Consider the following 27711-nt stretch of genomic DNA (forward strand, 5'->3'; position numbering starts at 1 on the left):
CCGCCCTGCAACTAGCTTCCAGACCTAGCGCGTTCATCGATCGCAAGCTGATCGAAATCAATCTTCTCCTGAGTGCTTCTAGCGTTCCCTTTTGTATGCAAATCGCAAAGACCTAAATGACTTTTGATTGCGATGGCTGCTTTTGTCAACTTAAACATCGCGCTTGATATCAAAAACAAATGACTAGACAAGCGAAACAAATGACTAGACATAGAACACAAGGGTCTTGGTGTAATGAAAATTAACTTGATGTATAAAAAGTACTGCTTGATCATGAAAAAATGCAACTTGAAGTTTTGTCACGTTTGGGCTAGCATAGTGAATAGAATACTTCCCGTGTCATTAAATATTTTTAGGTCAAGCACAATAATGAAATTAGTCAAACCGAAAGTTCCGTCACAGCCAAATGAAAACGAAATACCCATATAAGGAAAGAAAAATTAACAGTTTATTATTAACGAGGCTGTGGGGGGGGGGGGGGGGGGGGGGGGAACCCGACCACCAAAATGAAATCGGTAGAAACGATTGAAACAATAATGTTAGAGTATGACTTAGTGGATATTTGGAGAATTAGGAATTTAGATGCAAAAAGATATACTTGGAAAGGAGTAGGGCAGGGTAGGAGCAGTAAGCCAAACGAATATGTTTTTCGAAGATTAGATTTTTTCTTGATTTCTGATGATTTGCAGCCTTATGTTGTAAAGAGTGACATTATTCCAGCTCCATCAACGGATCACTCAGCGATTACATTGAGTTTACAATCGTTTGAGGAAGGAAAAAGAGGTCCATCCTTTTGGAAAATGAACAACTCACTTCTTGATAATGTAAACTATGTTAAAGATCTTAAGGAACATTTGAAAAAAATTAGAATCGAAATGAATAATCAAAGATTAATAAATGATCAAATAAGATGGGAGTTTATTAAATATGAAATTCGAAAATTCACAATAGAGTACTCTAAAAAGTTAGCCAAGCAAAGGAGGTCGGATTATTCGCAATTAGAAATCCAGTTAAAGAGAATCGAAAATATAAATGGATGGGAAAAAGATGATTCATTATTAGCAGAACATGATAGCCTACAAAAAAGTTTAGAAAGCCAAAGTAATCATATAACTGAAGGGATAATAATGCGTTCCAAGGTTAAATGGTATGAGCAAGGTGAAAAGAATAACAAGTACTTTCTATCACTTGAAAAAAGAAATAAAGCAAAGACACACATAAACAAATTAATAGACGATGATAAAAACGAAATAACTAATCCGAAAAGCATAATGGCAATGATCGAAAATAATTTCAAATCTTTATACGAAGTTAAGTCAGGTAAATCTTTGTTTGAATGTGTAGATTTTCTGGAAACATTGGAAGTACCTCAAGTAGTCGAACAAGATAAACAATATAGTGAAAAAAATTTATCAGTCCAAGAATGCTACGAAGCTCTCATCCAAATGGGAGACTCAAAGACGCCTGGTAACAATGGTCTAAGCAAAGAATTCTACCTCGCATTTGCATACAATCAGAGATCGCGTGAGATAGCAAGTCACGAGACCATGAAATCAGTGCGAGTTTTGACCTTCGAGAGTTTAGTCGTTCATTTTCAAGCTAGAATACCTTTCCCTCAATCTGTCCAAAATGTCTTTGGAAAACCTAGACGACGAAAACGTAAACAGTCTTTTGAGGGACGATGATGACACAAACTGTTTCGTTTTACAAGCAAGACACACAGAGTTGATGTGTACTGAAGGCCATCTTTAATCAGCTGGGATACATGACGTACAGATTAATAATTGACTTAAACCGGATGTATATCGTAACACAAACCTCGTGGGAAATTCCGAGAAAGCTGTAAAAACAAGTTCAACCGTCCAAGATGGCGTCTCGCTAAGGGCGCAAGGATCAAGTTCCATGCCTGATATGGCCTACTTACCAGTGCGATTCTGGAATTAACCAGAAAAATATCTGATGTGGACTCGCCTCTGGCCAGAAAGGAGTCTGGCAGTGGGAAACGACCTGTAAGTGAGGTCAGGAGGGATGAAGACTTAATTCCCGCCAAAATTCCCAAGAGGGAAACAAACAAACCCTCCACATCACAAGGCCAAGAAACGCACTCCGTGAGTGCCGGGGCCGCCGTTGATGATCTTTATGACTCTGTTTTAAATCAGAGTTCAGGCCAAGATGAAAATGGCAATGAAGTCGCTCGTAGCGATGAAACCGAGGATGAAATCCTTTCAGATCTCGTCAAAGAATACGAGTCTGATGACATTGTAGGCGAAAAGCTCAAAAGTGAACAGCTTGCTAAATTAGTCAACAAGATGTTCCGCTGTAAGCTGGCCGACAAAACTTTAACGGAACGCTTAGAGCGCCAAGAGAGGCCAGCCAACTGTGAAGCAGCCAAAAACCCCAGGGTTAACCCTGGAATTTGGCGAAAACTCAGAGAGGCCACGAAGAAACGAGACCTCCAGTTTTTCAAGATACAGCAATCCCTCATTAAAGGGATTTTTCCTGTTCTGCGCATGACAGATAAGCTTCACAGTGCAAAAACCTTGGACTCTGCTGAGTGCCAGGATTTGAAAAAAGCATGGCCTGGAAGCAACGTCCCTACTTACTCATGCATCGCATGAAATCAACATACAACGTCGCCTATTCATGAAACCAGATATTGGTAAAGAATATGGGTCACTTTGTTCATTCCAATTACCCTTTACAGACTTCCTGTTTGGGGATGATCTGCAAAAGCATCTAAAGGACATTGGTGACTAAAATAAAATTGGTGCCAAGTTTCATAACAATAGCTACCAGGGCAAAGGGAAATACAATGCCTCAGGCAAACCTAATTATAAGTGAAAAAACTACAAGGGCCAGCCTCGCAAACCCTGGAAGAACAAGAACCAGGACAACAAGTCCAGTGCCAGCCAATAATACAGGCACAAACTAAGCCACCCACCTGCACGGTAAGTGTACCTAATGATTTTAAGGCTGGCAACCTAGTGAACCATCTTGATTCTTGGAAAAGACTTACTTGTGACAGAAACATATTGTCTATTGTCAGTGGCTATTGTTTAGAATTTGATCAAAGTCCTTGTCAGTCAAGGGCTCCCAGGGAGACTAAGTTCTCCCAAAAGGAGTCTGAACATGTAAAAGTTGAAGTTGACAAACTTCTGAATAAAAGTGTGATAAGGAAAACAAGACATTGCCCTGGAGAATTTATTTCTACAGTTTTTACTAGACCCAAGAAGGATGGTTCACATAGGTTGATACTAAACCTTAAAAAACTTAATGTTTATATTTCCTACCATCATTTCAAAATGGATACTTTGCAATGTGCACTACAGCTAGTATCACCTAAATGCTGGATGACAGTCTTAGACCTTAAAGATGCTTATTACACAGTGGCCATTAACAAATCACATCGAAAATACTTAAGATTCGAGTTCCAGGGAGAACTTTATGAATTTAACTGTCTCCCAAATGGACTTACTAGTGCCCCAACGGTGTTTACTAAGCTCCTAAAACCCTTCTACTCGAAGTTGAGAGGGGAGGGGGTACTCATCATTGGGTACATAGATGATATCCTATTGTTGGCAGATGACTATACCACCTTGCTTAGGAATATCAATTTCTCAACACAGTCTGTCACATTTTTGGGTTTTAATATAGACTCAGTTTCTATGTCAGTGTCCATGACAAAGGGAAAGGCTGACAAAGTTAAATTAGCCATTCAGTCACTGTTAAAGCAAAATAGACCTGTAATAAGGGAAGTTGCCTCTGTAGTAGGCCTCATGGTATCCAGCTTCCCTGGGGTGAGGTATGGACCCCTTTTTTACAGGGCATTAGAGAATGAAAAAACAGATGCCTAAAGGCAAATGGGTGGGATCTTGATGACCACATGCACATCTCTGACTTGTCAAGGAATGATCTTAAATGGTGGCTGGATCATGTGGACAATGACCCAAGCTCATTAACACCCGCAGAGTCGTGTGTAACACTTAAGTGTGACAGCTCTCTGCAAGGAAGGGGATCTGTTTTATCATGTGATTCAACCTCACCTACCCCCACCTCTGCCAATGGCAGATGGCAGATGGCCCTACAATGAAAGGGAGCATCACATTAATTATCTAGAGATTAAGGCAATTCTTTTAGGCCTGCAATCCCTATGTTCAGCATACAAAGACTGCGCTATTACTATTTTGTCAGACAATCAGACTGCAGTTGCATACATAAAGAACATGTGAGGTACACACTCTAGAGATTGTAATCAAATTACCACTGTCGTGTCTTCGTTGTAATTTTCGCGCGCTTTATAATGTATGCGGATATCATGTATGCAAATTGTGTTGTAAGAGCGCCTCGTGGGACGAGACGGGCTAGGATACCACGAATTTTTTAGTTATATGTTTTTTTCTATTCTTTTCTTGGAGTAAAGTTGATTACTGTAACCACATTTCCTAAAAAAATCGTGTAAGTACTCAAGGATACCGTGGTCAAGATTCGTGTGGAATCAGGACAGGATTTTGGCGTGTTTTTGGTTGGACATTTCTTCGTTCAAGGTTTATAATTTGTTGTGGATGTGAAATGTCAACATGTCGTTCGACGAAGAATATCAACGCCTCAGAGGTTTCTGAGAGGATTCTGAGAGGATTATCGCTCTTAAGAAGAGCAGAAGTGGCCATCTCGGTGAGATGACAAAGATTTATAGACGACTTGAGGAATATTTCAAGGATTATAAGTACACTAGCGAAGTTCGCAGTGAGAAAGACCGTCTTTCAGGTCAGTGGTATCGTTATTTAGAAATTCACTATGAAATACTCGAACAATTGACTGACGAAAAGGAAATATTGATCGAGACAAGCAAACACAAGGAACATAAGGAGAAATATCAGCATTTTATAAGGTCAATAGATGATTATTTGTTGAATACAGAAGCCAAAGAAAAAATTTCAATGCACGGGGCTTCAGGAATTTCAAGAATGTTATTGGACGAGACAGGAATCCCAATGCGTAAATTTAGAGAAGTGGACGACGATGAGCTTAGTGTTGGTTCTGGATTTTCAATACGATCTAATTTCTCAAGAGCTAGTTCAAATGCGAGAGAAATTCAAGGCTAGAGAGGATTTTGGCTGAAAAGAAACTGAAGCAGTTGAAAGCAAGCAAGGTAAGGAGGATGAAGGAAGAACCGCTGAGGTTAGAAAACGAGATAGCTGACGCCGAAGATGCTGCTGAATTAGCGAGAACTAAAGAAGACTTCTACACGTCAGAGAGTGACGACGAAGAAAGGCACCAGCAGGGCAGTAAGAGCGCAGTGAAGACCGGACCGGAACAAGACGAGTCACGTGACACGACTACGAACAACAACGAAACCAAGCAAGAAGAGCAATCACCCGATAATAAAGCCGAGTACGAGTTGGAAACACTGCAAACTAAGAGAGTTGAGCACTCAGCATCAAACGCAGGAAGTGCATCGAAGCAGACCGTTCAAGTTTCCGGACAAACAGAGCCGCAGAATCCCGAGCCGAAGATTAACGAACCAAGTTCGACGCTAAACACAAGAAGTGTATCAATCCAAGCATCACCAATTTACTCATCTACTCCTGCGCGAACGCAACCAGAGAACACTGAGTCTAACTTAAACGTCAGCGCCACCCCATATACCCCGACATGGTTTAGCACTACACCCGCCAAGGTGACCTATCAATCTATGCCACCAAGCGCTACAGAAACCGTGATAGAAAGAATTACCTCAGGAATTGATTCTATCATGACACGCTCCAACTTACCGCCACTAGATGTTGTCAAGTTTTCTGGTGAACCGCATGAATATTTCAGATTCAAGGCACGCTTTCACGAAATGGTCGAATCTCAAAATATCTCTGAGGTACACAAGATGTCGAGATTGCTGCAGTACCTGGATGGCCCAGCAAGGCTTGCGGCTGCAGGGTTTGAAGGAGTGCCAGGCGGTTTGAGGAGCGCGCTGAAGTTATTAGAACAACGGTTTGGACAGCCCCACATAGTAGCCAAATCCTGTGTCGATACGTTAATAAACGGACAGAACATGTCAAGCACGGACAGACAAGGGCTTCAAGAATTTGCCGATCGTTCGAGAACGCTGTATGAAACTCTAAAGTCAATGGATGCCCTGTCTGAGATGAATATGTCCAATCTAAGCAAGATGTCGAGCAAACTACCGATCTCCCTGCAGGTAAAATGTAGAGACGAAGCCCAACGTATAAGAGAAAGAGGGCAGTTTCCTAATCTCAAGAACTTAGTCAATTTCATAGAAAGGCAAGCCGATGCGGCTAATGATCCGATATTTGGAAGGATTGGCGAGTCCTACAAGAGTATCCCAAAGCCAGCAGCTAAGATAAATAGACGATCTACACCAACCACTGCCTTGTCGAGTGGAGCAAGGGTAACAACAATGTCTACGCAAGTAGAATCACCAAATCAGCGAAGTAAACCCAAGGATAACAAGAATACGTCGAGTACGTCAGAATCAACTCCAGCGAAGTGTTACATATGTGGTTCAGCACACAGGATCGAGAACTGTAGTAGTATAGGGAATGGGGGTTCCAGCGCAATCTCAACACGGGCAAGATCCGTGTCAAAAATCCACCTACGGAAACAACCCATCCCAAGTGTGGTTGAGGGCAACAGCGCACTTAAATATGTTAGTCTATATATGGAGTGCGAAGAATGTAAGAAGTTCGTTAACGACTTTTGCATAATTTGTCTAAGACCTAAAGTTAGCGTACCTAAGCCAGAACCCTTTTGGTGTTTGGGTAAGAAAATGCAAATAGAAGACGACACGTCAGCACAGTGTTACGAGTGTGGTAAGAATATTCGTAATGCCGTACCAAATGCTACCAGAGAGCAGTATTACGCCAATGGAGGTCGTAAGAAAACACCTTATAAGAGAATAAAATACTTTAGGGACTGGATGAGTCATATCCAAGGTTTACGACCGGTATATTTAAACGACGAAGTAAAAAAGAAAATCATAGACCACTTAGAAGAGCCAACCCCGCAAAGTCTACGGAAAACGCTGAAAAAATTAAAACTAGGAAAATATTACAAAGACATCTCTTACATTTTGTCTGAAATTACCGGTAAGTCTATTCCCGAGGTTTCTGATATGAGCAGAGCCGAGTGGATGTTTTGTCGGCTGGATAAGGATATTCCTTATTATCCTGACGTAATTTACGAAATATTTTACAAAATACACCCCAACCACCCTCTGTTAGGATGGATTCCCAGGCGATGATTTTACACAAGTTTTTTCACATCTGTGTAATATTTTGTGAAAACGATGCAGGCTGTGTAATATTTTGGGAAAACGATGCAGGCTGCGTAATATTTTGTGTAATATTTTGTGAAATTAATTTGCATATGAACCTGACAGCCGGCGTTCGATATGTAAATAGAACCCTGTCACGATATTTACTGAGCAAGCTTTCTTTGAAGCTCTTCTTTTGCCTCCTGGTAGATCTTTTTGCGAGATTCCTCGGAAAGATCTTTTACGACTGTTTTTTTATTCCTTATGTCCGTCTTTAGTTTCTCGTATTTGTCTTCTTCGGCTAGAATAAGCGAGAATTCTACGTCGTCTATCTTTCTGTTACGCAAAGCCTTTGAGACAAGATCGGTAATAGTATTTACTTTAGCCCTAGATAGAGCTATTGTCGTGTCATGCTTGGATATTTTCGTGGATAGTTTTTTCATAATACCCGTAGCAACAGCAGAAATAATACCACAGGTTGCCCCAACGCCGGCCAAAGGAACTCCAACGATTATTCCCGGCCCAGTAAGCGAAGTAGCAACGCCGGAGCCCGTTAACACAACAGAAATGGATCCTGAAGTTATCGCAATCTTATGTAGCGTACTCCGGGCTCTGATGTATTTCTTCCTAACTTTTTCGTAGTGTTTTGCTTGTCCTTCCAAGTAAGCCAGGATTAAGTTCGCTTTGTTGAGCCTAAAGTTTTCAGCGTTTAATTCGTTAGGTCCCTCCCTAGGTAAATCAGGATAAAGTGGAGGTGCTGATGGTATAACATCCATTATATATACTAATGTACGACGCTTTTGGGAATGATATTGAGGAGCGGCCACATCACGACAACAGGGATTATGCCAACTGGAGAGCATTTAGGAAGATGTTTCCGCATGCAGACCCTAGTAAGTTCGAAAGAAGACCCGATGGGATTTACTATAAAGGCTCCAGAATGTACAGCAATGCGGACTTGGAGCCAAAGAACCCAAAACCCGAGCATAAAGAAAGGCAGCCTAATTTTCCAGAGAATTTATTACCGGCAACGGAGGATTACCCATTTTACGATAACAAAGGCGGCGCAAATGACTTTGCTAAGATGGTTACTTCCTTAGAAATCCCCGTGGGTCCTACGACTTTCAAAATAAAAGTCAGAGACATCTTTAGAGAAACTGCCATGAAACATACCTCGGGGAAAGAATCCAGAGAATGGTTATCAGGTCCCAACATGCGGTATTGGCCGCAGCAGTTAAACTTTGCTGTCTGGGCTGCTACTAAAGGATGCGGTATAGCCGCGGACATGTTCCATATTCCTTTCCTGCGATTTCATGTTGCTTTTACTATTCGTAGGATATTGTTTGAGTTAGGAGCACCGCTTCCTAGTGACACTATCTTTAAGCCGAAGGATAACAAATATGACAAAGTCGCATGGGAGCGATTACGGAATGAGTTTAAGCTTACCAACCCCGATTTTCGCAACAAAGAGGGTGCCGCCCATGGTTTAGGAGAGACTTACACCTATGCTTCGTATGTTGGCGCCAGCATAGAAACTCCGGGTATGGGGTATCCTAGCAGATGGGAATTCTCCGACTTAGGGGGTAAAGCGTCAAAAGGTGACTTGATTTACTTCATAGAAAGCAAAGAGAAATATCCTTGGGCGCCTTTCTTTGCCGCAAAGGGCATTGGACTGAAAAACCTAGCAAGGATTAACCGCAGCATTGAAGCCTTTGTTTACTGCATTCTAGGGGCCCAGGTTAGCACTCGCAGCCCCATCGTAGATGCCTCCGGTGCGTCACAGGAAACGCAACAAGTATTCCTTGTCCTCTTCGAAAGCGCTGTTATCGAGAATGAGATTTCTAAGTCAGTTCAAAGATATCAACTTGCGGTGCAGCAATCTAAAGTGCGGCTAGATTACGCCTTGTCGCCCGGTTGTTGGCTAATGCCAAGTAATTTGGTCATCAACGCCGATTCCGTCGTGGGTTACAACAACAAGCTGCAGCGAGCTACTAAGGATATGAAGTTTGGGGTGAATGACGTGAACTCTGACATGACCAAGGGCATTCCTCACTTCGTAGAGAAACCAAAAAAAGAGGTAGAAAAACCATTAAAAAAGGTGTACGTAGGAAAGCCACCAAAGAAACCAGTAAAGTAAAGAAGGTTATGCCGCCTGAGGAATATGACCATAACCTACTAAAAGCCGGCCTAGCAGCTGCAAGCATTGGTCTGAGCTATTATATATGGCGATGAACAACCCCTACGTAGCTGGAGTGGATTGTGTTTATACGACTTACACAGGCGAGAAAAAATACACCCAGGCGTCTTGGGTTGATGTCACGGGCATGTCCGTGGATCTGAACTACTCAGGAAAGAAGTTGATAATATGCAGCATTTGCATTGGCACGAGCAGCCATGCCAACGTCGGCTTTAGGTTCCTGGATGAGAATGGCGTACTGCAGCCTATGCGTGTGAAGACAAACAACAGGGAGCCTACGCATTTCTCCGTAGAGCCCAGCCCCAGCAGCGCTGAAAATCTTTCCCTTTGTGCTTTTCACATGGTTACCGATTGTCATGGGAAGGTAAAGCTGCAAATGCGCGTAGATGACACCGGGAGCGTTTGCGTAAATAGCATAGCGGACCAAAGAGATAAGGATTACAATCACGCGACCATTAGCACTCTTGCGGTGCTTAGTCTTTAAATATATGAACTCACATGTGAAGGAAGATTGGTTTCTTCATGACTTAGATGAGAGAAAGTACGAAGGTGATAATTGGTACGACACTGGGTTATGGGTAAGGGTGGGGGGCTTAGGGTTAATAATGCGTACTATTAGCGTCAATACGGGGTCTGGGTGCCACCTTGGTCTTAGGATCTTAGATGAAACCAACACCCCATTACCGCCTTACAGGACAAAGAGTAATACTAGACATTCAGTTCACTTCTCAGTGCAACCCCCTCCAGCAAGTGGAGAAGATTTGACGCCAGTAACGTTTTACGTAATAGCCAATTGTCAATATGCAAAGCTTCAAGTTAGGCCCAGTCATGGTGATCTTGGTAAGCCTGGAATAGCACGAATGAATGGTCAGGGCGCCTATAACACAGATGCTGCTTGGTGTCATAAACCCATTAGCACCATGAGTGTGCTGCCGCTAGTTCCGCATTATCAAGGCGGCGCGAATACTATCTTTACTTATCCCCAGTCGAGGATGCCTCGGGTGCCCGACGACGATAAGCCGCCAGTAATACACAAGGATAAGATCAACCCTGAATCTTCTTCAGGAGTACCACCCCAATAGCGACAACCAAGATCCAAATGTTATTCCCCACGAACTTCAACAGTTCACCGCCGGCCCTAAGTGCCAAGGAAACAACCGAACCCAGCAGCCCAGGAAGACCGGCTGCCATCTTTTTTCCCAAGTCCGTCAGCCCACTGCCTAATTTCTTTACGCCCGCGCCTGTAGCCTTAAGGGAGCTAAGGATAACTCCTACTACGCTTGAAATGGCGACCGCAAATGCCAGCGGAATACCATACTTCACCAGAGCTCTTTTTACCTTTTCCTTGGTGGTAAGCCCCAACTCCTTTTCCATTTTTTCCTTTTCCGCCTGTAATTCCGCAAGGCGTATTTCGAGCGTATCTACTTCCTTTTGAGCTGCTTCCCTTTCTTCCTCGGTACGAGTTTGGTCCTCGATTACTTCTTGCTGCCGCTCTATTTGCCCCTCCAGGTCTTCGATAGCCTGATCTCTTTGCCGGATTTGTTCCTCCTTAGTATTGATTTCAGCCATTAACCGTCGCCGTTCCACTAAAGAGCCGGCTATGGTGGTTTGTAGGTTATCGGTATCGTCTTTAATTAAGTCTAACTCCTGCAGGGCGAGGTTAAGAGCCCTTTGAGTTTGATTTCTTTCACGTCGAATTTGGGTTCTTTGGTCTACCAACTCCCTTATTTCTTGATTTTTAAATTCGACCTCCCTTCTATGTGCGTCGGCGAGCCGCTGGTTTTGCTTCATGTATTCTTCCTCCCTTTCTTCCAGCGTTTCCCGCAGCGCTTCCGTTGAGGTGCCAGAGCTTTGAGCTTCTTCTAAGTCCCTTTGTGCTTTATCTCTTTCGCGCAGGGTTTTATCCAACTGGTTTCTCATTTCTTTCATTCTTTCATCTTGATGGGCGGACTTCTTTTCAGCATCAGCGAGTAGTTGACCTTGCTTTGCATATTCTACATCTTTTTCTCTTAACTCCCTTTGCAGATCCGCGGCACGTTTTTCCGCGTTGGTCCTTTCGGTTAAGTTGTGCAGCCTTTCTAACAGGCTTCTAGTAGCACGCTGAAAGCCTCTTAATCTCAAGACGTCACCCCTAACGTTGCCCTCCTCATCAAAGAGGTTTTGCGGTTTTGTCCAGCGGTCTTTGTCGGGAAATCTCAGGTCTTGAACGCTTATAAGAACCTTGTTTCCTTTTTCTGTGAGCTTTACGTCGTCAGCATCAAAGTTGTTGTAGCGCAGCTCTAGCTCCTGCGCCGCCCACTCTACGGTCTCCCGCGCGGCTGCTTCCGGCTCGCCCATGTTTTGAAGCTCTATGTGCTCACGCGGAAACATGTACTCGCGTGCTTTGGGATGTCTTAGGGCCTTTGCAATCCTATCCCTTAGGGAATCGTCGACTTGTTGGGTGGGAAGCAGCGGTTCTTCATCACCGTCGTTAATGTCAGCCTGACCTTCCTCAGTGGTGGGATCGAAGTCGGGGTCTGTTCCTTCTACTTCCATTATATATGATAAGCTCAAAGTTAAATCCCAACGTATTACCTAAGCAGGTTGGCGGACTGAAAGCAGAACGCACCTTTCACCGGGTTACATTCACGCCCAGCAGCGCAAAGCCGGGAGAAACCTTGTACGTGGGCGTGCCCCGCCTAACGGATAATTTGGTGTTGGTTCCTGGCACCTTGGCTTTAAGGTTTGACCTAGCGGTACAGTCAAGCCCCACAGATGAAAGGATTATCGTTAACAACGTGGGTCGCAACATTGTTTCTAAGATGCGCGTAAAGTTCGCCGGGGAATCCTTGCTGGACTTAAATAGGTACGATCTGTATACCACGTACAAAGACTTATGGTTGACGGCCTTTGACCGCGCGCAAAGGATAGAACAAGGAATTGGTAGTGTCATTCTACGTAAGGTCCGCACACCTACGAAAACGCAACCTACTGACGGCAGCGGAGAAACCGCAGTGGCAGACGCAAAGCGAATAAAGACCGCCTATGGTAGCAAGTATGTCATACCGTTGGACTTTGAAGTGATTACGAATCACGGTGTGTATTACCCAAGACAGTTATCCGAGCTACAGTTTGAAGTAACTTTAGCAGATGCTAATAACATCATTGGTGGGCTAAGCACTGCACTTACCAAAACAACCCCATACTCTATTACCAACTTAGAATTACAGTACGAAACGGTGTACAGCGAAGAGCTGGCCCGTAGCGCTGGCATGGAATACAGCTCCGGAAAGGCATTCCCTTACGACCACGTAGTGATGTATAAGACATTTAGCTTCTTGGATAAGACGGATGAGGTTATCAACCAAAGCATTAACCTCCCGCGAAGAAGTCTCACGGGGTTGATGCTGGTGTTCGCCAAACCCTACGAGGCCGGTAAGCGCGACTCCGAAGCCTTTCACAACCCTAACATTACTAACGTCGGCGTGAATATTAACGGCGTTCCAAACAAGGTTTACTCCCAGGGAATAAAGCCCGCAGACGTGTACAGAGAGGCCGCGCGCAAGTTTGGCGACCAAATTAACCCTGAGGAATTCTTCAATGATAAGTACGCGCTGTGGATCGACATGCGCACAACGAACGACGAAGACCTACATGGTCAGGGCTTACGTCTAGTAAATACGCAGGATGGCATAACATTGGAGATCAAGCGCACCAAAAACGCCAGTGCCGGCGACGGCGATAAGATAAACTGCTACGTCTTCGTCGTGTCTGACGCGCAACTGAGCGTAGAAATGAATCAGCTAAAGAGCGTTGCATATTAATGTTAAAATATTTCTTAAATATACAATGCTTCGCGTATTTGAAAACAACGACACCAAACTGCAATGCATAGTGCAAGGCGAAACTTTGTACTTCAAAGCAAAGGAGGTGGCTTTGGCGTTGGGCTATGAGCGCCCTAGAGATGCAATTAGAGCACACGTATCTGAGAAATACCAGAAAAAATGGGTTGATCTACAAGGGGCTGCGAATCACCGCTCCTTTACTACGCAACCAAATGCCGTGTTTATATCCGAACCTGGTTTGTACGAACTGATATTTAGCTCCAAACTACCCAAAGCTGTGGAGTTTCGTGATTGGGTCTTCGAAGAAGTCCTACCCGCGCTAAGGAAAACGGGTAAATATGCAATAGAAAGGCGGTTTGGCGGCCCAAACAAGTTAGTATTCAAGATCGAAAATGAAGCCGACCTACAAGCGAAGGTCGTCGACTACACACGTAGGTTTTACCCCGATTTCATCATAGCGCCGGGTCTTGGCGAACTTCAAGATTCAGACAGCAAGCGAATAACCTGCTGGCGAAAAGGCTACCAAGCCGGTCAACCCGACCTTTTGATCCTAAATGCGCATAAGAAATACCGCGGGTTGTGTATTGAGTTGAAAACCCCAAAAGGAAACGGCGTCTTCTCCGCGAAGCAATCTAAGAAAATCTCACAGCTTGACGTAAATGGTTACCTAACGATGGTTAGCAACGATTGCGACATCATCTGCCGTGCCCTGATGGATTACGCGGATGGCATTCGTATTCCCTGTAGGGGCTGTGTAAAGCGGTTGAAGTCCTACGCCACTTTGAAAACGCACCTAAAGATATTCCATAGGTATAATGAAGCTCAGCTTGACTCACTGGCGTGATCTTGTCCACGGTAAAGCATACGAAATAAAAAATTACGTCATCTTCGAAGACATCGACCGTTTACGGTTAGTCCTCAAAGACTTAGAAGGCAAGGAATATTCCCTTTGGGCGCCGGATTGCGTGCGGTACGTAATTCAGGGCGAGGAATTCACCCACTTACGCAGCTATGGTAAGGTAAATAGCCGATGGAAGTTTGACATTGAAAGAAGAGTCACTCCATCTCCTCTTTGTAGTTAAGCGCGTCTGCTAAAGTCCGCTGCGCTTTAGGATCCGCGGAGCACCAATGCCCCACAAAGGATCCTTCGGAGAATACCCTGTCGCAATGAAGGCAGGTGTATTTTTTACGCGGTTTGGGGGTCGTAATGCAGTCGGCAGGTAGTTCGCAAGTAATACAGTCCATATATTGAAAGGGTGATTAGGAATCCTCCTAAGAAGGCGGCTGCGTAGGCTAGCATATACCTTTAAAAGGGGTCCTTATTTTTATTAATGTTTCTTCTTTTCTTATTGAGTCTGCATACCTTCTCCAAAAGGGGTCCTTATATTTATTAATGTTTCTTCTTTTATTCTTAATAAAGAATCAAGGAATATTAATAAATATAAGAGTGCGTTTTGAGACTCTTTGCGCAAACCCTACTTTACTTACGGGCTTTCCTTACCTCCATGTTTTGAGCATGCCAATCATCAAAGCGATCCAAGTACTCCTTAAAACCGCGGGGACAATGCTGCGGGCACAAGCACTGCCAGATATGATCATCTCCTTTCCTTAAGCCGCCACACGCGTCACAGGGCGCACTCCAATACTCTGCGTTCTCCCAGCGCGTACCTTCGGCGCGGTCGAACTCCGTAAAGCGTTGGTCTATTTCTTTCTTACGAAGAGTTAACTTCCTTATGGTTTCCGCTGGGCAACATCTCGCAGCGATATCACCATGCTCCTCGCATACGACGTCCAAATCATAATTACCACGACATCTATGTTGATGCCATGCGTCGGTTAAGAGCTCCCCACAGCGCGCACACACATCCTTTAAACACACCCTATTTTCTTGGTGGTATTGCAACATTTGGGGCGTGCTAAAGAGCCGATTGCAATCAGCACAGCGTCTTTCCTTAGACTTCAAACACACCCTTCCTTCCACGTGATATCGCAGCGCCTGTTTACTGCTAAACTGCCGGCTGCAAGTGCTACAGGTGGTGACATTATCCACCTCTTTAAAACTTACCTTCTTTTTTTGGTGATACTGCAAAGCCTGTTTGCTACTGAACTCCCTGTCGCAATCCTTACACTTCATTATATAATAAGAATTTATTAACCCTTATAAGGGATACTTAATAAAGTCCTGCACGCTTTCTTTTGCCCAACCGGCCATAGTTATCAGCGCGCCAAACCGTTCTGCACGCTTCAGACCGCACATTTCATCATACAATTCCTGCACGCGCTCTTTCAGCCGATCGATCTCCTCCCTTTGCATTTCTATGGTGTCTCTTTTATCTTTTGCGTCGGTGGCAATCCTTCTTACTGCGTCCACTGGGTCCATCGTATATATAATGAACCATATTCCCTGCAATGCTCTGATAGTAGGACCCACCGGCTGCGGAAAGACCCAGTTCGTCGTGGAGCAGCTATTAGGACCCTTTAGATACCGCTTCGACTACATCGTGCTATTATGCCCCACCTACGTGAATAACCGCACCTGGGAAGGCATAGGAGTGAAAGATGACGACTTCTTTGTGGACATACTGGATCCTAACGAGTTATCCAGCCATCTTAAGTTCTGGCACAAACAATTCCCTAAAGATACGCAAACCTTGCTCATACTGGATGACATCGCCTGCGGGGACGACGTAAAAAGACGCACCTCCGAATTAGTGAAGCTCGCCTTTAGCGGCAGACACGACAATATTAGCGTTTGGTTGCTCTCGCAGCAGCTTACCAGCGTCTCTAAGCCTTTTAGGGAAAACATAGGCTCACTGGTCGTATTTTATACTCCGAGCCGGAGTGATCTGGAAACCATCTTAAGCGACTACGGCGGCGAGATATCCAAGGAACAGTTGCACGAATACATGCGGCACCTAAAAACGCACCAACATTCCAAGATGATCTTCTCTTTGAGGTTTCCCTACACGGTTGGAATCTATGATTCCTAATGTATATGGACATTGAGCAGCTCTTAGATGAAGTCCCCACGCAGTTAAATGAAAGTAACCTCAAGGAACAACTTAACATCCTTGTGTCTTCTGGGAAGTGCAAAGAAATGATAGGCAAGGAACTTACCCATGAGCAAGTTAATAAGTTGTCAGAAGATGAAGTCAAGAAGTTCCATAAGAGGTATGAGGCCGCCCTTGCAAGTAAGACCACGGACGCCGTCGCAGACTCCGCTATCCGACTTGCAACTAAATTGCTTGGACTTGCGCTGCCTATAGACGACGTGGAGCAACTGCGGAAGGACATTAGCGAGGACTATGTCATCGCCCAAGAACTTAAGATAACCTGCGGGTGGTTGTCTTTGAAGTGCGGTAAGTTAATGGCAGTCGCCTCTGCGGCACTTCACGTAGCTCAGCACGTCGACTTGAAGGAGGTACTAGGTTCCTTCAGAACATCTTGGAAGGACTTCAAGAAGGACAGAGAAGTCGAAAAAGTCTTCCAGGCAGCACTTGCTGATGATCAAGTCGCCTCAAGTACTTAGTCAGGTCACCGTAAGTACTTAGTCAAGTCGTTGTCAAGTCATTGCCAAGTCATTGTCAAGTCGTCATCAAGTTACTTGTCAAGTCCTTCAAGTCCCTTAATATAAGATGAGTGGCACCGAAGAACAACCACCCGTAGAAGATACCAAGATTACCAAGACTAAATCTCCGGGCAGAGTCGCTGCCGGAAAGAAGCTCGCGGAAATGAATAAAAAGAACAAAGCCAAAAAAGAAGAAAAGGTGGAGGAAAAAGAAGAGGAATCCTTTATTAATCCGGGATACGTCATTGGCGCGTTAGGAGTCGCTATAGCAGCAGGCAGCCTCTACTTACAATGGCGGGCAACGAAGCCAAAAGTAAAGTGGGAGGCCGCAACATATCACGCACCTGTGGAACCAGCTGTTAGAAAAAGTAAGATCCCTGAAATGGAGTAGATTTATCACCCGCGGCGACCTAGATTTTCCTTCTCGCTTTGTAATATAATGTCGACCGCGTTGTTGAAAACTGTTGAAGAAGCAGCTATGATTACTTCCATCGTTGCGGGTATTGGTTGGGTAGGTAAGAAAGTGCTCAAAGAAGACTTTACTGAAGACCCAAGCAAGAGCTTCGCTAATTTTGCTAAGATGACCGCTGCCGTAGGCGGGGCTATCATGGTAAAGGATTACCTACGGAAGGAAAAGTACATTCCTAATGTATAGATGGCTGCGATAGGAGGTGCATTAATTGCTGCTTTAGCATTTACTGGCGCCAGTTACGCAGGTAAGTACATAGAAAAGGCGGTAACTGGCGGAAGTAGTCTCGAAGCTGAAAGAAAGAGACACGACTTAGCGCTGGAGAAATATCAGCGAGACGTTGCAGCTTGGAATGAAAAAAGACAAGCTTACAGGGATTGGTTGGACAAGAACTACCAAGATAAGATACAGGCGGATAAGAACTTTGAAAATACAGACTACGCCTTTAAACTCTATGCACAGGCGCACCCCGACTTTAGAATGAGAAAGCCCCAGTTTAAGAATTACTACCAGCCTTCTAAGAAACAAAAAGACAATGAGCTGGTCTTCGTAGGAGTCGCAGGGCTGGCAGGAGGCGTAGCTTTGGCGTATCTGCTCTGAGCTGCGCTCAGATCACTAGAAGGGGACTTGTCCCCTGTAATATATGATCGTCTTTTTGGAAAGCGACAAGAATAACTTTACCACTTATTTGAATCCCCCCATCAAAGCCCATAAGGTTAGGCTGGTTAGTTGCTCTTTGTACAATTCTTGGTATAATTTAGTCAATGCCTTGGTCACTGAGCATAAAGGCGGCGGCAATTATCAAGGCGTATTGCTGCCCGATGGACATTACACACCAATCACCCTTGCTAAGGAATTAGCAAAACACGGTTATACTCTCACCACGGGATTGCCGCACGAAATGACCTTCAAACATAATATGCCAAACTATTCAGTAACTTTTGGAAAGTCTGACCCATTGGGATCTTTATTATGTGCCTCGGGCAAGACAATTACCGACACAGCCATACCCGTGAAATGGAAAGTCGCATCCTCTTACGAAGTCTATTGCGACTTGGTCAATAGTTACAACAATGGAGAAAAGTCTTCTCTTATGTCCAAGTTTCTGCCCAAAGGTAATCCATTTGACTCAGAAGAATACACTCCCATTTCTTTGAGCTATGACTTGTCTCATTTGGTAGAAAGCATAAACATCACCATTAAAGTGGACGGAAAGACGGTGGATTTCAACGGACGCAAGATCAATCTCGTTTTGGAATTCATATAATGGGCCGCGTAGAGGACAAACTTAAAAGGATTTACTACGGGCCTGAAGGCTATTGGAAAGGAGCGTCGGCCATCAAGAAACTCGCGACCGCGGCCAGGGTATCAGATGAAACGGCTAAGAACTGGCTAAGAAAACAAACCCTCTGGCAGGTTTATCTTCCCGTGCCTAAGTACATTCCCAGGCCCAGCTTCACCGTAAATGTCCCCAATGAAGTTCATCAGGCGGATTTGCTTTTCTTACCACACGATAAGGTGAGAAAGAAGACCTATAGATACGCTTTGACCGTAGTTGATATCGCAAGCAGATACAAGGACGCCGAACCCATAACCAGCAAGGATTCTGGGGAAGTCGCAGAAGCCCTAGGTAGGATTTATAAGTGCGTCTTGAAATGGCCTAAGCTGCTGCAAGTGGATGCAGGGACAGAGTTCATGGGCGTGGTTACTAAGACCCTGAAAGACCACAGCACTAAGATTAGGAGAGCCGAAGCTGAGTACCACAGGGGTCAGAGCATCGTCGAAAGATTCAATAAGACCTTGGCCGAGCGTCTCTTTGGGTACCAGTATTGGAAAGAGCTGGAAGATCCCTCCAAACGCAACAGGGAATGGACTCAGAGGCTCCCCCAGGTCATCGTGGCTTTGAACAACGAGGCGGCGAGGGCTACGGGAATAAAACCCAAGGATGCTATGAAGAAGAAACACGTGGAACACAAGTCCTACGTCAGAAGTTCAAGGGCGGTCTTCCCCCATGAAAAAAAATTAGGTAATGTCACGGTCCGATATCTCTACGGACCGGGTGAATTAGAAGGAGGATCCAAAAGAGCTACGGATCCTAATTGGTCTTTGGAAACTTACCAGATCCGAAGCGTAATAGCTAAGAAGGGTCAGCCCATCTTGTATTATCTTCACGATGGCCCCACACGTGGGTTCGTCATGGAAGAACTGCTTATCGTGTGATGTCCGAATGCTATCGTATGCACTCCGTCATCACACATCCATCGCTTACTGTCAAATGCAGACAGTGACACCTTCTCCTGCGTGACGTTATGTATCTGATGACCATAGCTGCGCAGGCTGTTCATCTTATGCCGCTGTTCCTTGCGTGTTCGTAATACGTTGAGGTAGGACTCGTGCGTAATGTCCTTCTTAACCACGTACTTTTTTACGCCTTTAGCTTTCTTTTCTACGCCGTCTAACTTTAGCACGCTGTACATCTTTGGTTTCAGACCCACGTACTCTACTATGGGTTTTCCTAACATTTTGTCTTTCATCTTCCCAATTACCTTCTCATTCTTCGCAGAGTAAAGGAAGTGCTCCTTCGGGTAACCGCTGGTGTCGTACTCGTCTATGTCGGGGAGGCAGTCTTTGTAAACGTCTTCCGTTTGCACTTCTAGAATTAGGGAGTCGGTGTCTGTGTACAGGAGGCGACAGCGGTCTCCGTACTTTGGCTTAAGCTTATCGTAGTAGAACTCGTACATAAGCAGCTTCGATAGATCCAGCACCGTAAAGCCTGTGTAAACGGGCTTGTTTAGTAAGAGGTTTGCCCTTTTCATGTGAATCACGTAGAAGTTCAGCATTTCTACGTATCTAACGAAGCCTGGCTGTGACACGTATGCTTCTGCTTCCTCTTTGGTGCTGACTATTTTTACGCTTACGCGCTTGCGGATGTTCTCCATTGTCTTTCCGAACACGCTGTTGTTCATCAGTTTGAAGAGGTTTTTCTCGAAGTCATTTTTCGCTGCGGTACGCTTTTGCGTGTTAAAGTCAATGTAGGGGCGCATCCAGGGTTCCTGCGTGAATTTTAGGACTCTGTGGATCTTCTCTACGCGCATTCCGTGTCGCACGTAGAACTGCAGGTTGCGGTAATGTACCACATACTTCTTCTTATCCATCAGGTTCATAGTTAGTTTCCTGTACGGTTTGTAACCAGGGCACATTTGCTTTTGCAGTGGACTTAGCTGCTTAAATGGTATCTCTATCGCTTCTGGTGCTAAGGGGAACTCATTGTGTTCGTCGTGCAGGCGCTCTGGGTACTCCAGATCCACTTCTAAGACGTAACCCTTGTCTTCCTCCTTTCCTACCTGCATGTAGAAGTCTATCGGCTTCACTGGATCCCATTCGAAGTCTCTCACAGGTAGGTACTGTGACATTGCCCAACCATAAAGGTTATTCGCATCCAGGTAGTAAATGTATGTGGTTGGTTTCTCTGGGTCGTGCTCTACTAAGGGGTTGTTTGCGCGGGCGTAACGTCGGCTGGGTCCGCATACGCCGCCACGAATACCGTCTTCCATAAACCGATACATGTCGTACTCCGTTAGGAGATCCAACTGCGCATTTGTCTTCTTTAACAAAGCACTCCAGCTGAGCCCAGGAGCCGTGTAGAAATTAGCGGGATCCAATCCGTAATATTCCATAGCCATCTTTCTGAAGCTTTGGAAAACATCTGCAAGCAGCACTACGTCAGACCTTAGGTAGATGTCGTGGTAGTCCCCCATGTTCTCACAGGAGTACTTTTCCCACACGTCTAACGCATGCTGGTACTCCTCATCCTTTATACCGGACTCGTTTAGGGTGCTGTAGAAGCGATCTTTGGGTGGTAGGGACTCTTTGAATCGATCCCAGGAATCCATGTATTCGTATGGGTAGACTCCTTTCCTTTCCGCGCCATATTGACTGGAAATGGGAAAGTTGGTGTTATACTTTACGAGGTTTGCTAAGGAGTCCGCCATAAACTGCTGCGAATCTAAGAACTTTAGCTTACCCACAGTTACGGACATGTAGCGCTCTTTGTTGTTGGGTATGCATTTGACGTCGGAGCCGTCTGTTCCTTGTAGTAGCAAATGGGAGTCGTAACCGCGGAGGTTGTGAAAGAACACCGGAATCTCCATGTCTGGATTTACTTTGAAGTTTATATTGCATTTCCAATGAGCCGCTCCTCTGTATTTACCCGTGATGTGGCAGTGATCCCTAACCTTATCCACATAGAAATCCTCAACAAATGCTTTGTGGCAGTGAATGCAGTGCGTGGAGGGCTTTCCCGGCTTCTCACCTTTCTTAGCATACTTCCCGCATTTAAAATGAGCTTCTCCTAGATACTTTCCATCTTCATCCCACGCTTTCTTGGCTCGTCTTCCAAACTGAAGAAGCGTATGTTGGCAAATGTGGCATTTTTTTGCCTTGTTAAAAGCCTCCTGGTTCTCTTTGGTAAATTCCATCTTCTTTGGACGTCTTAATTGTTCTCTAATCTCCCCCTCCTCTTCTCGCAATGCTTCTAGAAACTCATTAGCTGCGTTCTTACCTCGGTAAATCACAGGAGGGTTTGCTTTACCGTCTGATCTGACTACTATGTAACCAAAGGAGCAGATCTCGTGTAATCCTACCTTATTCGTAGCACCACGTTTCTGCTCTTCCTTAGTTATCAACGCTTCGAAGTCTGCATATATCACGTAAGGCACTTGCATCTGCTTTTGATGGTCTGCGTATGAAAGCTCTTTGTTGGTGGGTATCTGGATCCGTTGCGCCACTTCTTCGACTCCGCGGCAGATCTCATCGTGTTTCTTTAGGGTATTTAAGGATGTAAATGACAGCAAGCAGCAGTCGCAGAAGTACTTTTTGCCTTTGTGCTTAGTATGTCTGTAGAATAGTCTGCTAATGTGTTTAACCCATGAGTAGTGTCCGCCGTGGTAGAATAAATGTACGCGCTCTCCTTTACTTTTTGACAGAACTAACGGTACTATCGTCTGCTCTCTGACTCCGTAAACGTTAATTGCTAGATCGTTTATTTCCTCAAATATGGGGATGTCTATCAACTGCATGGGAAATTCCACACCATCCCACTCTAAATCATCTGTGGGATACTTACTTGTCCTACAGGGATCCTTCTCTGCTGGATACAGTGCAGACCTGATTGCCCACATAAAGCATCGATTGTCTTCATTCTTCACGTTTACAATAGCCTTCTTCCTTTCTACCCACGTTGGTAGCGGTACGTAACTCCCCCCTCGTATGGGTACGTACCTGGCTATACTTATCTCTATTCCTTCAACCTCCTCTACTGTCCAACCCGATCCTTCTTTCGTGTAGTTAGACAGCGACTCCATTATTGCTTCTAAGGCTTCACTGAGTGACCTATCCAGATTCGTGGATTCTAATATCACTAACGACTTTGATCGCAACATTGCTGTCGTCATTACCTCGTCTTTTGACAAACTTACTTCTACCATTATGCTCGCTTTCAGGGCTCCTAATTCTTCTATACCTTTTCGGAGAGTCCTTTTAACCTCCCTTTCTGACTGACGCCAAAACTGTCTAACGTCAATCTCACCGTTACCGGGTATTGACACCGTGCTGAAGTTGCTTTGGGATTCCATCTATATAATAGGAAATATTTTATACCTAATACCAAGCACTTTTTAGGTCGTCGTAGTCGTACTCACAGTCCTGACAATGCCAAAACAATTTAACCTTAGTCTCAAACTTCTTACCACATCCACAATCATAACTGCTCATACACTTCGTCTTCATTTTCAAATGCTTTTTCAAATCCGCTTCTTTCTTAAACGTTCTCTTACATTCTTCGCACTCCATATATAGACTAACATATTTAAGTGCGCTGTTGCCCTCAACCACACTTGGGATGGGTTGTTTCCGTAGGTGGATTTTTGACACGGGTCTTGCCTGTGTTGAGATTGCGCTGGAACCCCCATTCCCTATACTACTACTGTTCTGACTTTATTAGTAAATCTGTAAGACAACGATGTATCCATGCAAGACAAAAGGAACTTTGTTTGAACTGTTTGAGAAAGGGACATTTTGCAGCACAATGTCAATCCAAGTTTCGGTGTAAAGAATGCCAGCTACCGCACCATACTTTGCTGCACAAGGCAACGGAGGATAAGGATACAGGCAGCGCACCAAGTAAATCACCAACCACGAGTGAATCCAAGGACGTCAGTAAGACTACTGAGACTACATCGGTCAACAAGCCATCACCTAACTATGCAAGCACGTCTTCGAGTGGAAGAATTGCATTACAAGTTGTACCAATTCAAGTCCTAAGCAAGGAGGGACACTCTGTCAGCACTTATGCTCTTTTGGATACCGGAAGTGAGGAAACCTTTATCTCAAAGGACATAACCGACAAGCTCAACATAGAGATCAATAACTATGATGACTTAGCTGTTAGTACACTGGCTGGAGAGTCTAGTGTAAAGGTTGGGCGAACCGATCTGAAAGTCAAGGGCGTCGGCGAGGAGTACGACACCTTTGTGCAGATAAAGGATGTAAAGGTAGTGGAGAACCTCAACATAAACACCACAAGACCAAAGGACATTTCACGATGGTCACACCTGAAGGACATAATAGTTCCCGACGTCGATGTAAAGCAAGTGTTGATGCTGATAGGAGTGAATGTACCAGAAGCACAGATACATCTAGAACACCGTACGGGAAGACACGGAGAACCCTATGCAGTCCGTACCTCTCTGGGATGGGCGATACTCGGTCCAATAGATAGTGCGAACATTCATTTCTCGCATGTTAACGTTAACTTTGTGAAGAACGGAAGTGAACTATGTGACCAGCAGATGAGTCAGTTTCTGAGACTCGAAGATGCAGACGTGAACAAGAGTTCAAGGCAAGCCATGTCCATTGAAGATCAAGAGTCACTAAAGAGATTGAAGGAGTCAACGCGTGTAGTGGGCGGCCACTACGATGTAGGAATGTTGTGGAAAAGCAACGATCCATGGTTACCTGACAACAAGGGATTAGCTGAAGCAAGGCTACAATCGCTGAAGAAGAAACTCAGACGCGACGAGAGTTTTCATCAGAAATATAGAGAGTTTATGAACAATTTACTAAGTAAAGGCTATGCAAGGAAGCTGACCGAGGAGGAAGCAAGCTTACGAAGCAAGAAAACATGGTACTTACCACATCACGCGGTATTTCATCCCCAAAAGAAGGATAAGATTTGAGTAGTCTTCGATGCTGCTGCGCTATACAATGGCTTTTCGTTAAACAACCAGTTGAACCAAGGACCCGACCTATCCAACAGTCTGCTTGGTGTCTTGTTACGATTCAGGCAAGAGCGCATTGCGTTGGTTGCAGACATCGAAGGAATGTTTAATCAAATAAGGGTCCTACCTGAAGATGCTGATGCATTACGATTCCTTTGGTTTGAAGACGGCAGCCTTGAAGAAGCAACAGAATATCAGATGACATCTCATATCTTCGGAGCGGCGGACTCGCCTAGTTGCTCAAACTATTGATTAAAAAGAGTCGCCGAGGATAACAGAGGTAAAGCTAGTGAGGCAGCTTTAAGTGCTATCGAGAACGACTTCTACGTTGATGACTTGGTCAAGTCAGTTGGAACTCCAAAGGAGGCTAAGAAGTTGGCGAATGAGATAACAACCCTACTGGGCAAAGCCGGTTTCAGATTGACGAAGTGGATGAGTAACTGTCGAGAAGTGCTGGCGGCGATCCCCGAAGAAGAAAGAGCCAAACCCACACTTGATCTCGATCTTGACGATCTCCCAATACAGAGAACACTCGGCGTACATTGGAATGTGGAAGAAGACGTGTTTCTCTTCAAGGTCAAAGATCCTGACAAACCACCAACGAAGAGGGGTATCTTGTCAGCAATCAGCTCATTGTATGACCCCATTGGGTTTGTGTGCCCAGTGTTGCTAGAAACCAAGAAAATAATCCAAACTCTTTGGAAGCTAAAATTGGATTGGGATGACCCAATTCCGGAGGATTTGCAACGCCATTCGAATAGATGGAGACAAGAGTTAGCATGTCTGTCAAGGATCAAGATTCCACGTGTTTACCTGATAAATGAGACTGATATTGTCGATGTATCAGTGCATCTGTTTGCGGATGCTTCAGAAGATGGGTACGGCGCATGTGCCTATCTTAGATTTGTTCAAGCCAACGGTCTGATCACATGCTCGTTTGTGCTCGGAAGATCTAGAAGTTCACCTGTAAGGCCAGTATCAATACCTCGACTTGAGTTTCAAGCAGCAACCTTTTCCGCATATACAGAATATTGGTGGATGAGCTAACATGCAAGATTAACAGAGCAATTTTTTGGACAGATTCTCAGACGGCCTAACAATACATCAAGAACGTAACGAAACGTTTCCAAGCTTACGTCGCTAATCGAGTCACAGAAATACGCGAAGTTAGTTCTCCGGACCAGTGGAGACACTGTCCAGGACGCCTTAATCCTGCAGATGACGCCTCGCGAGGGCTGAAGCCCCAGAAACTATCAAGCCAACATCGATGGTGGAGAGGACCCGAATTCCTGTGGCAGCCGGAAGACACCTGGCCTGATAAGAAAGTAGAAGAAGTTCCTGATGATGATCCAGAAGTGCGCAAAGAAGTGAAAATTCATCAGGTCAGCGTCAAGAAGAATGACATTCAAGAACCTGTTCCGGATTCAAGCAGTGCTAAGGATAGCAGTCGTCTGATGAATGAGATCGTAACCAGATGGAGTTCGTGGTCGAAACTGCAACGACGAGTTGCATGGATTAGACGTTTTTGTCGATGGATAGCTAGTAAAAGGACTGCCTGTAATACAGGTATATTGTCACTTGAAGAACTTAATGAAGCAACTAATGTCATGTACGAAGTGTACAGACTACGTGCTTTTCTGATGAGCTGTCAGAACTGAAGAGAAAGGGTGAAGTGAAGAAGACAAGCCCAGTTGCTGATTTAAGACCGTTAGAAGTCGACGGTGTATTACGCGTCGGAGGAAGACTGCAAGCAGCAGAAAACCTGTCGTTTGGTGAAAGGCATCCCATGATCCTGCCAAAGCGACATCACTTGAGTGAGCTGATAGTTCGCCATTTCCATGAAGTAACAGCCCATGTCGGAAGAGAACAAACGCTATACGAGATGAGAAGAAAGTTTTGGATCGTCGCGGGAAGGAGTCTCGTGAAGGACACCGTCAGAAGATGCATCAAGTGTCGCCGTATGAATGCTCGGCCGATGCAGCAGGTTATGGCTCCCCTCCCAAAGACACTCGTAGAAGCTTACCAACCGCCGTTTACTTATGCCGGGGTGGATTTGTTTGGCCCTATGACAGTCAAATGGGGCCGCGGCACAGCAAAGAGATGGGGGTGCTTATTTACCTGTTTGAATACACGAGCGGTCTATTTAGACGTCGTGCCCTCGTTAGAGGCAGACGACTTCATTATGATCCTACGTCAATTTGTAAGCCGCAGAGGACCACCAAAAGAAATTTGGTCCGACAGAGGAACTAATTTCGTAGGCGCCAACAACGAGCTTAAGGACTCTATTGCTCAGTGGAATAACGAAAGGATCGCGAAGGACTTACAGCAGAAGGGAATCAAGTGGGTCTTCCAGACTCCTGCTTCACCACACATGTCCGGAGTCTGGGAAAGACTGGTGCAGATTACAAAGAAACACATGAAGGCTGTAGTCGGCGATGGATTGCTGAATGATCTTGAGCTAAGAACACTACTTGCTGAAGTAGAGTCAATTGTTAACAACCGCCCTTTAACAGCTATATCGGATGATCCTAAGGATTTTACAGCATTAACACCAAACCACTTCCTCATGCAGCGAACTGCCCAGCTCCCACCTGGAGTCTTTGTAAAGGAAGACAAGTTCTCTTGAAGACGATGGAGAAAGGTTCAATATCTCGTGAACCCGTACTGGCAGCTCTGGATTAAAGAGTATCTCCCTAATTTACAGAGAAGATCTAAATGGCTAACGTCAAGGCAAGATTTGAAACCAGGAGATGTAGTCCTTGTGGCCGATTATAATATCGCACGTAACAGATGGCCTCTGGCTAGAGTGACCGAAGTCTTTACAGGAAGAGATGGCCTTGTACGCTCGGCAAATGTCAAGACAGCGCAAGGAACTCTACAGCGCCCAATTGTGAAACTGTGCTTATTGGAGGAGCATGATGCAAGTTCAGATGATTAATCAGGAAGATTACACAGAGAACATTATAAACGTTGAATTATTGTTGTTATAAGGACACTCCAAGACATAGGACAAACGCGCATGTGTAGAGCCCGTTTGTGGGGCCGCGATGTCGTGTCTTCGTTGCAATTTTCGCGCGCTTTATAATGTATGCGGATATCATGTATGCAA

General features: G+C 44.8%; 1 protein-coding gene and 1 pseudogene across 1 annotated transcript; both read left to right on the forward strand.

Moving 5' to 3' along the window:
• The first annotated feature begins 1765 nt into the window (after positions 1-1765).
• LOC148912565 (uncharacterized) lies at positions 1766-2916 on the forward strand (annotated as a pseudogene).
• Positions 2917-5158: 2242 nt separating this feature from the next.
• Positions 5159-27540, forward strand: LOC116300350 (uncharacterized). Its single transcript, XM_089027210.1, has 7 exons — positions 5159-6476; positions 23407-24527; positions 24612-24667; positions 24863-25568; positions 25712-26168; positions 26255-27204; positions 27307-27540. The coding sequence occupies exons 1-7, from the start codon at positions 5159-5161 to the stop codon at positions 27538-27540; spliced, it is 4842 nt and encodes a 1613-aa protein (XP_088883336.1).
• Positions 27541-27711: the final 171 nt, after the last annotated feature.

Source organism: Actinia tenebrosa, unplaced genomic scaffold, assembly GCF_029948245.1.
Source record: "Actinia tenebrosa isolate PJP-AT-01 unplaced genomic scaffold, QUT_ActTen_1.0 PGA_scaffold11__36_contigs__length_13525064, whole genome shotgun sequence".
Lineage (NCBI taxonomy): Eukaryota > Metazoa > Cnidaria > Anthozoa > Actiniaria > Actiniidae > Actinia > Actinia tenebrosa.

Coding starts and splice junctions, on each gene's coding strand:
- LOC116300350 (XM_089027210.1), top strand. CDS start 5,159: ATGAAGGAAGAACCGCTGAGGTTAGAAAACGAGATAGCTGACGCCGAA. Junction 24,668..24,862: donor GGTGTCTTGTTACGATTCAG/GCAAGAGCGCAT, acceptor TTGATTAAAAAG/AGTCGCCGAGGATAACAGAG. Junction 26,169..26,254: donor AAGGACTGCCTGTAATACAG/GTATATTGTCAC, acceptor ATGAGCTGTCAG/AACTGAAGAGAAAGGGTGAA.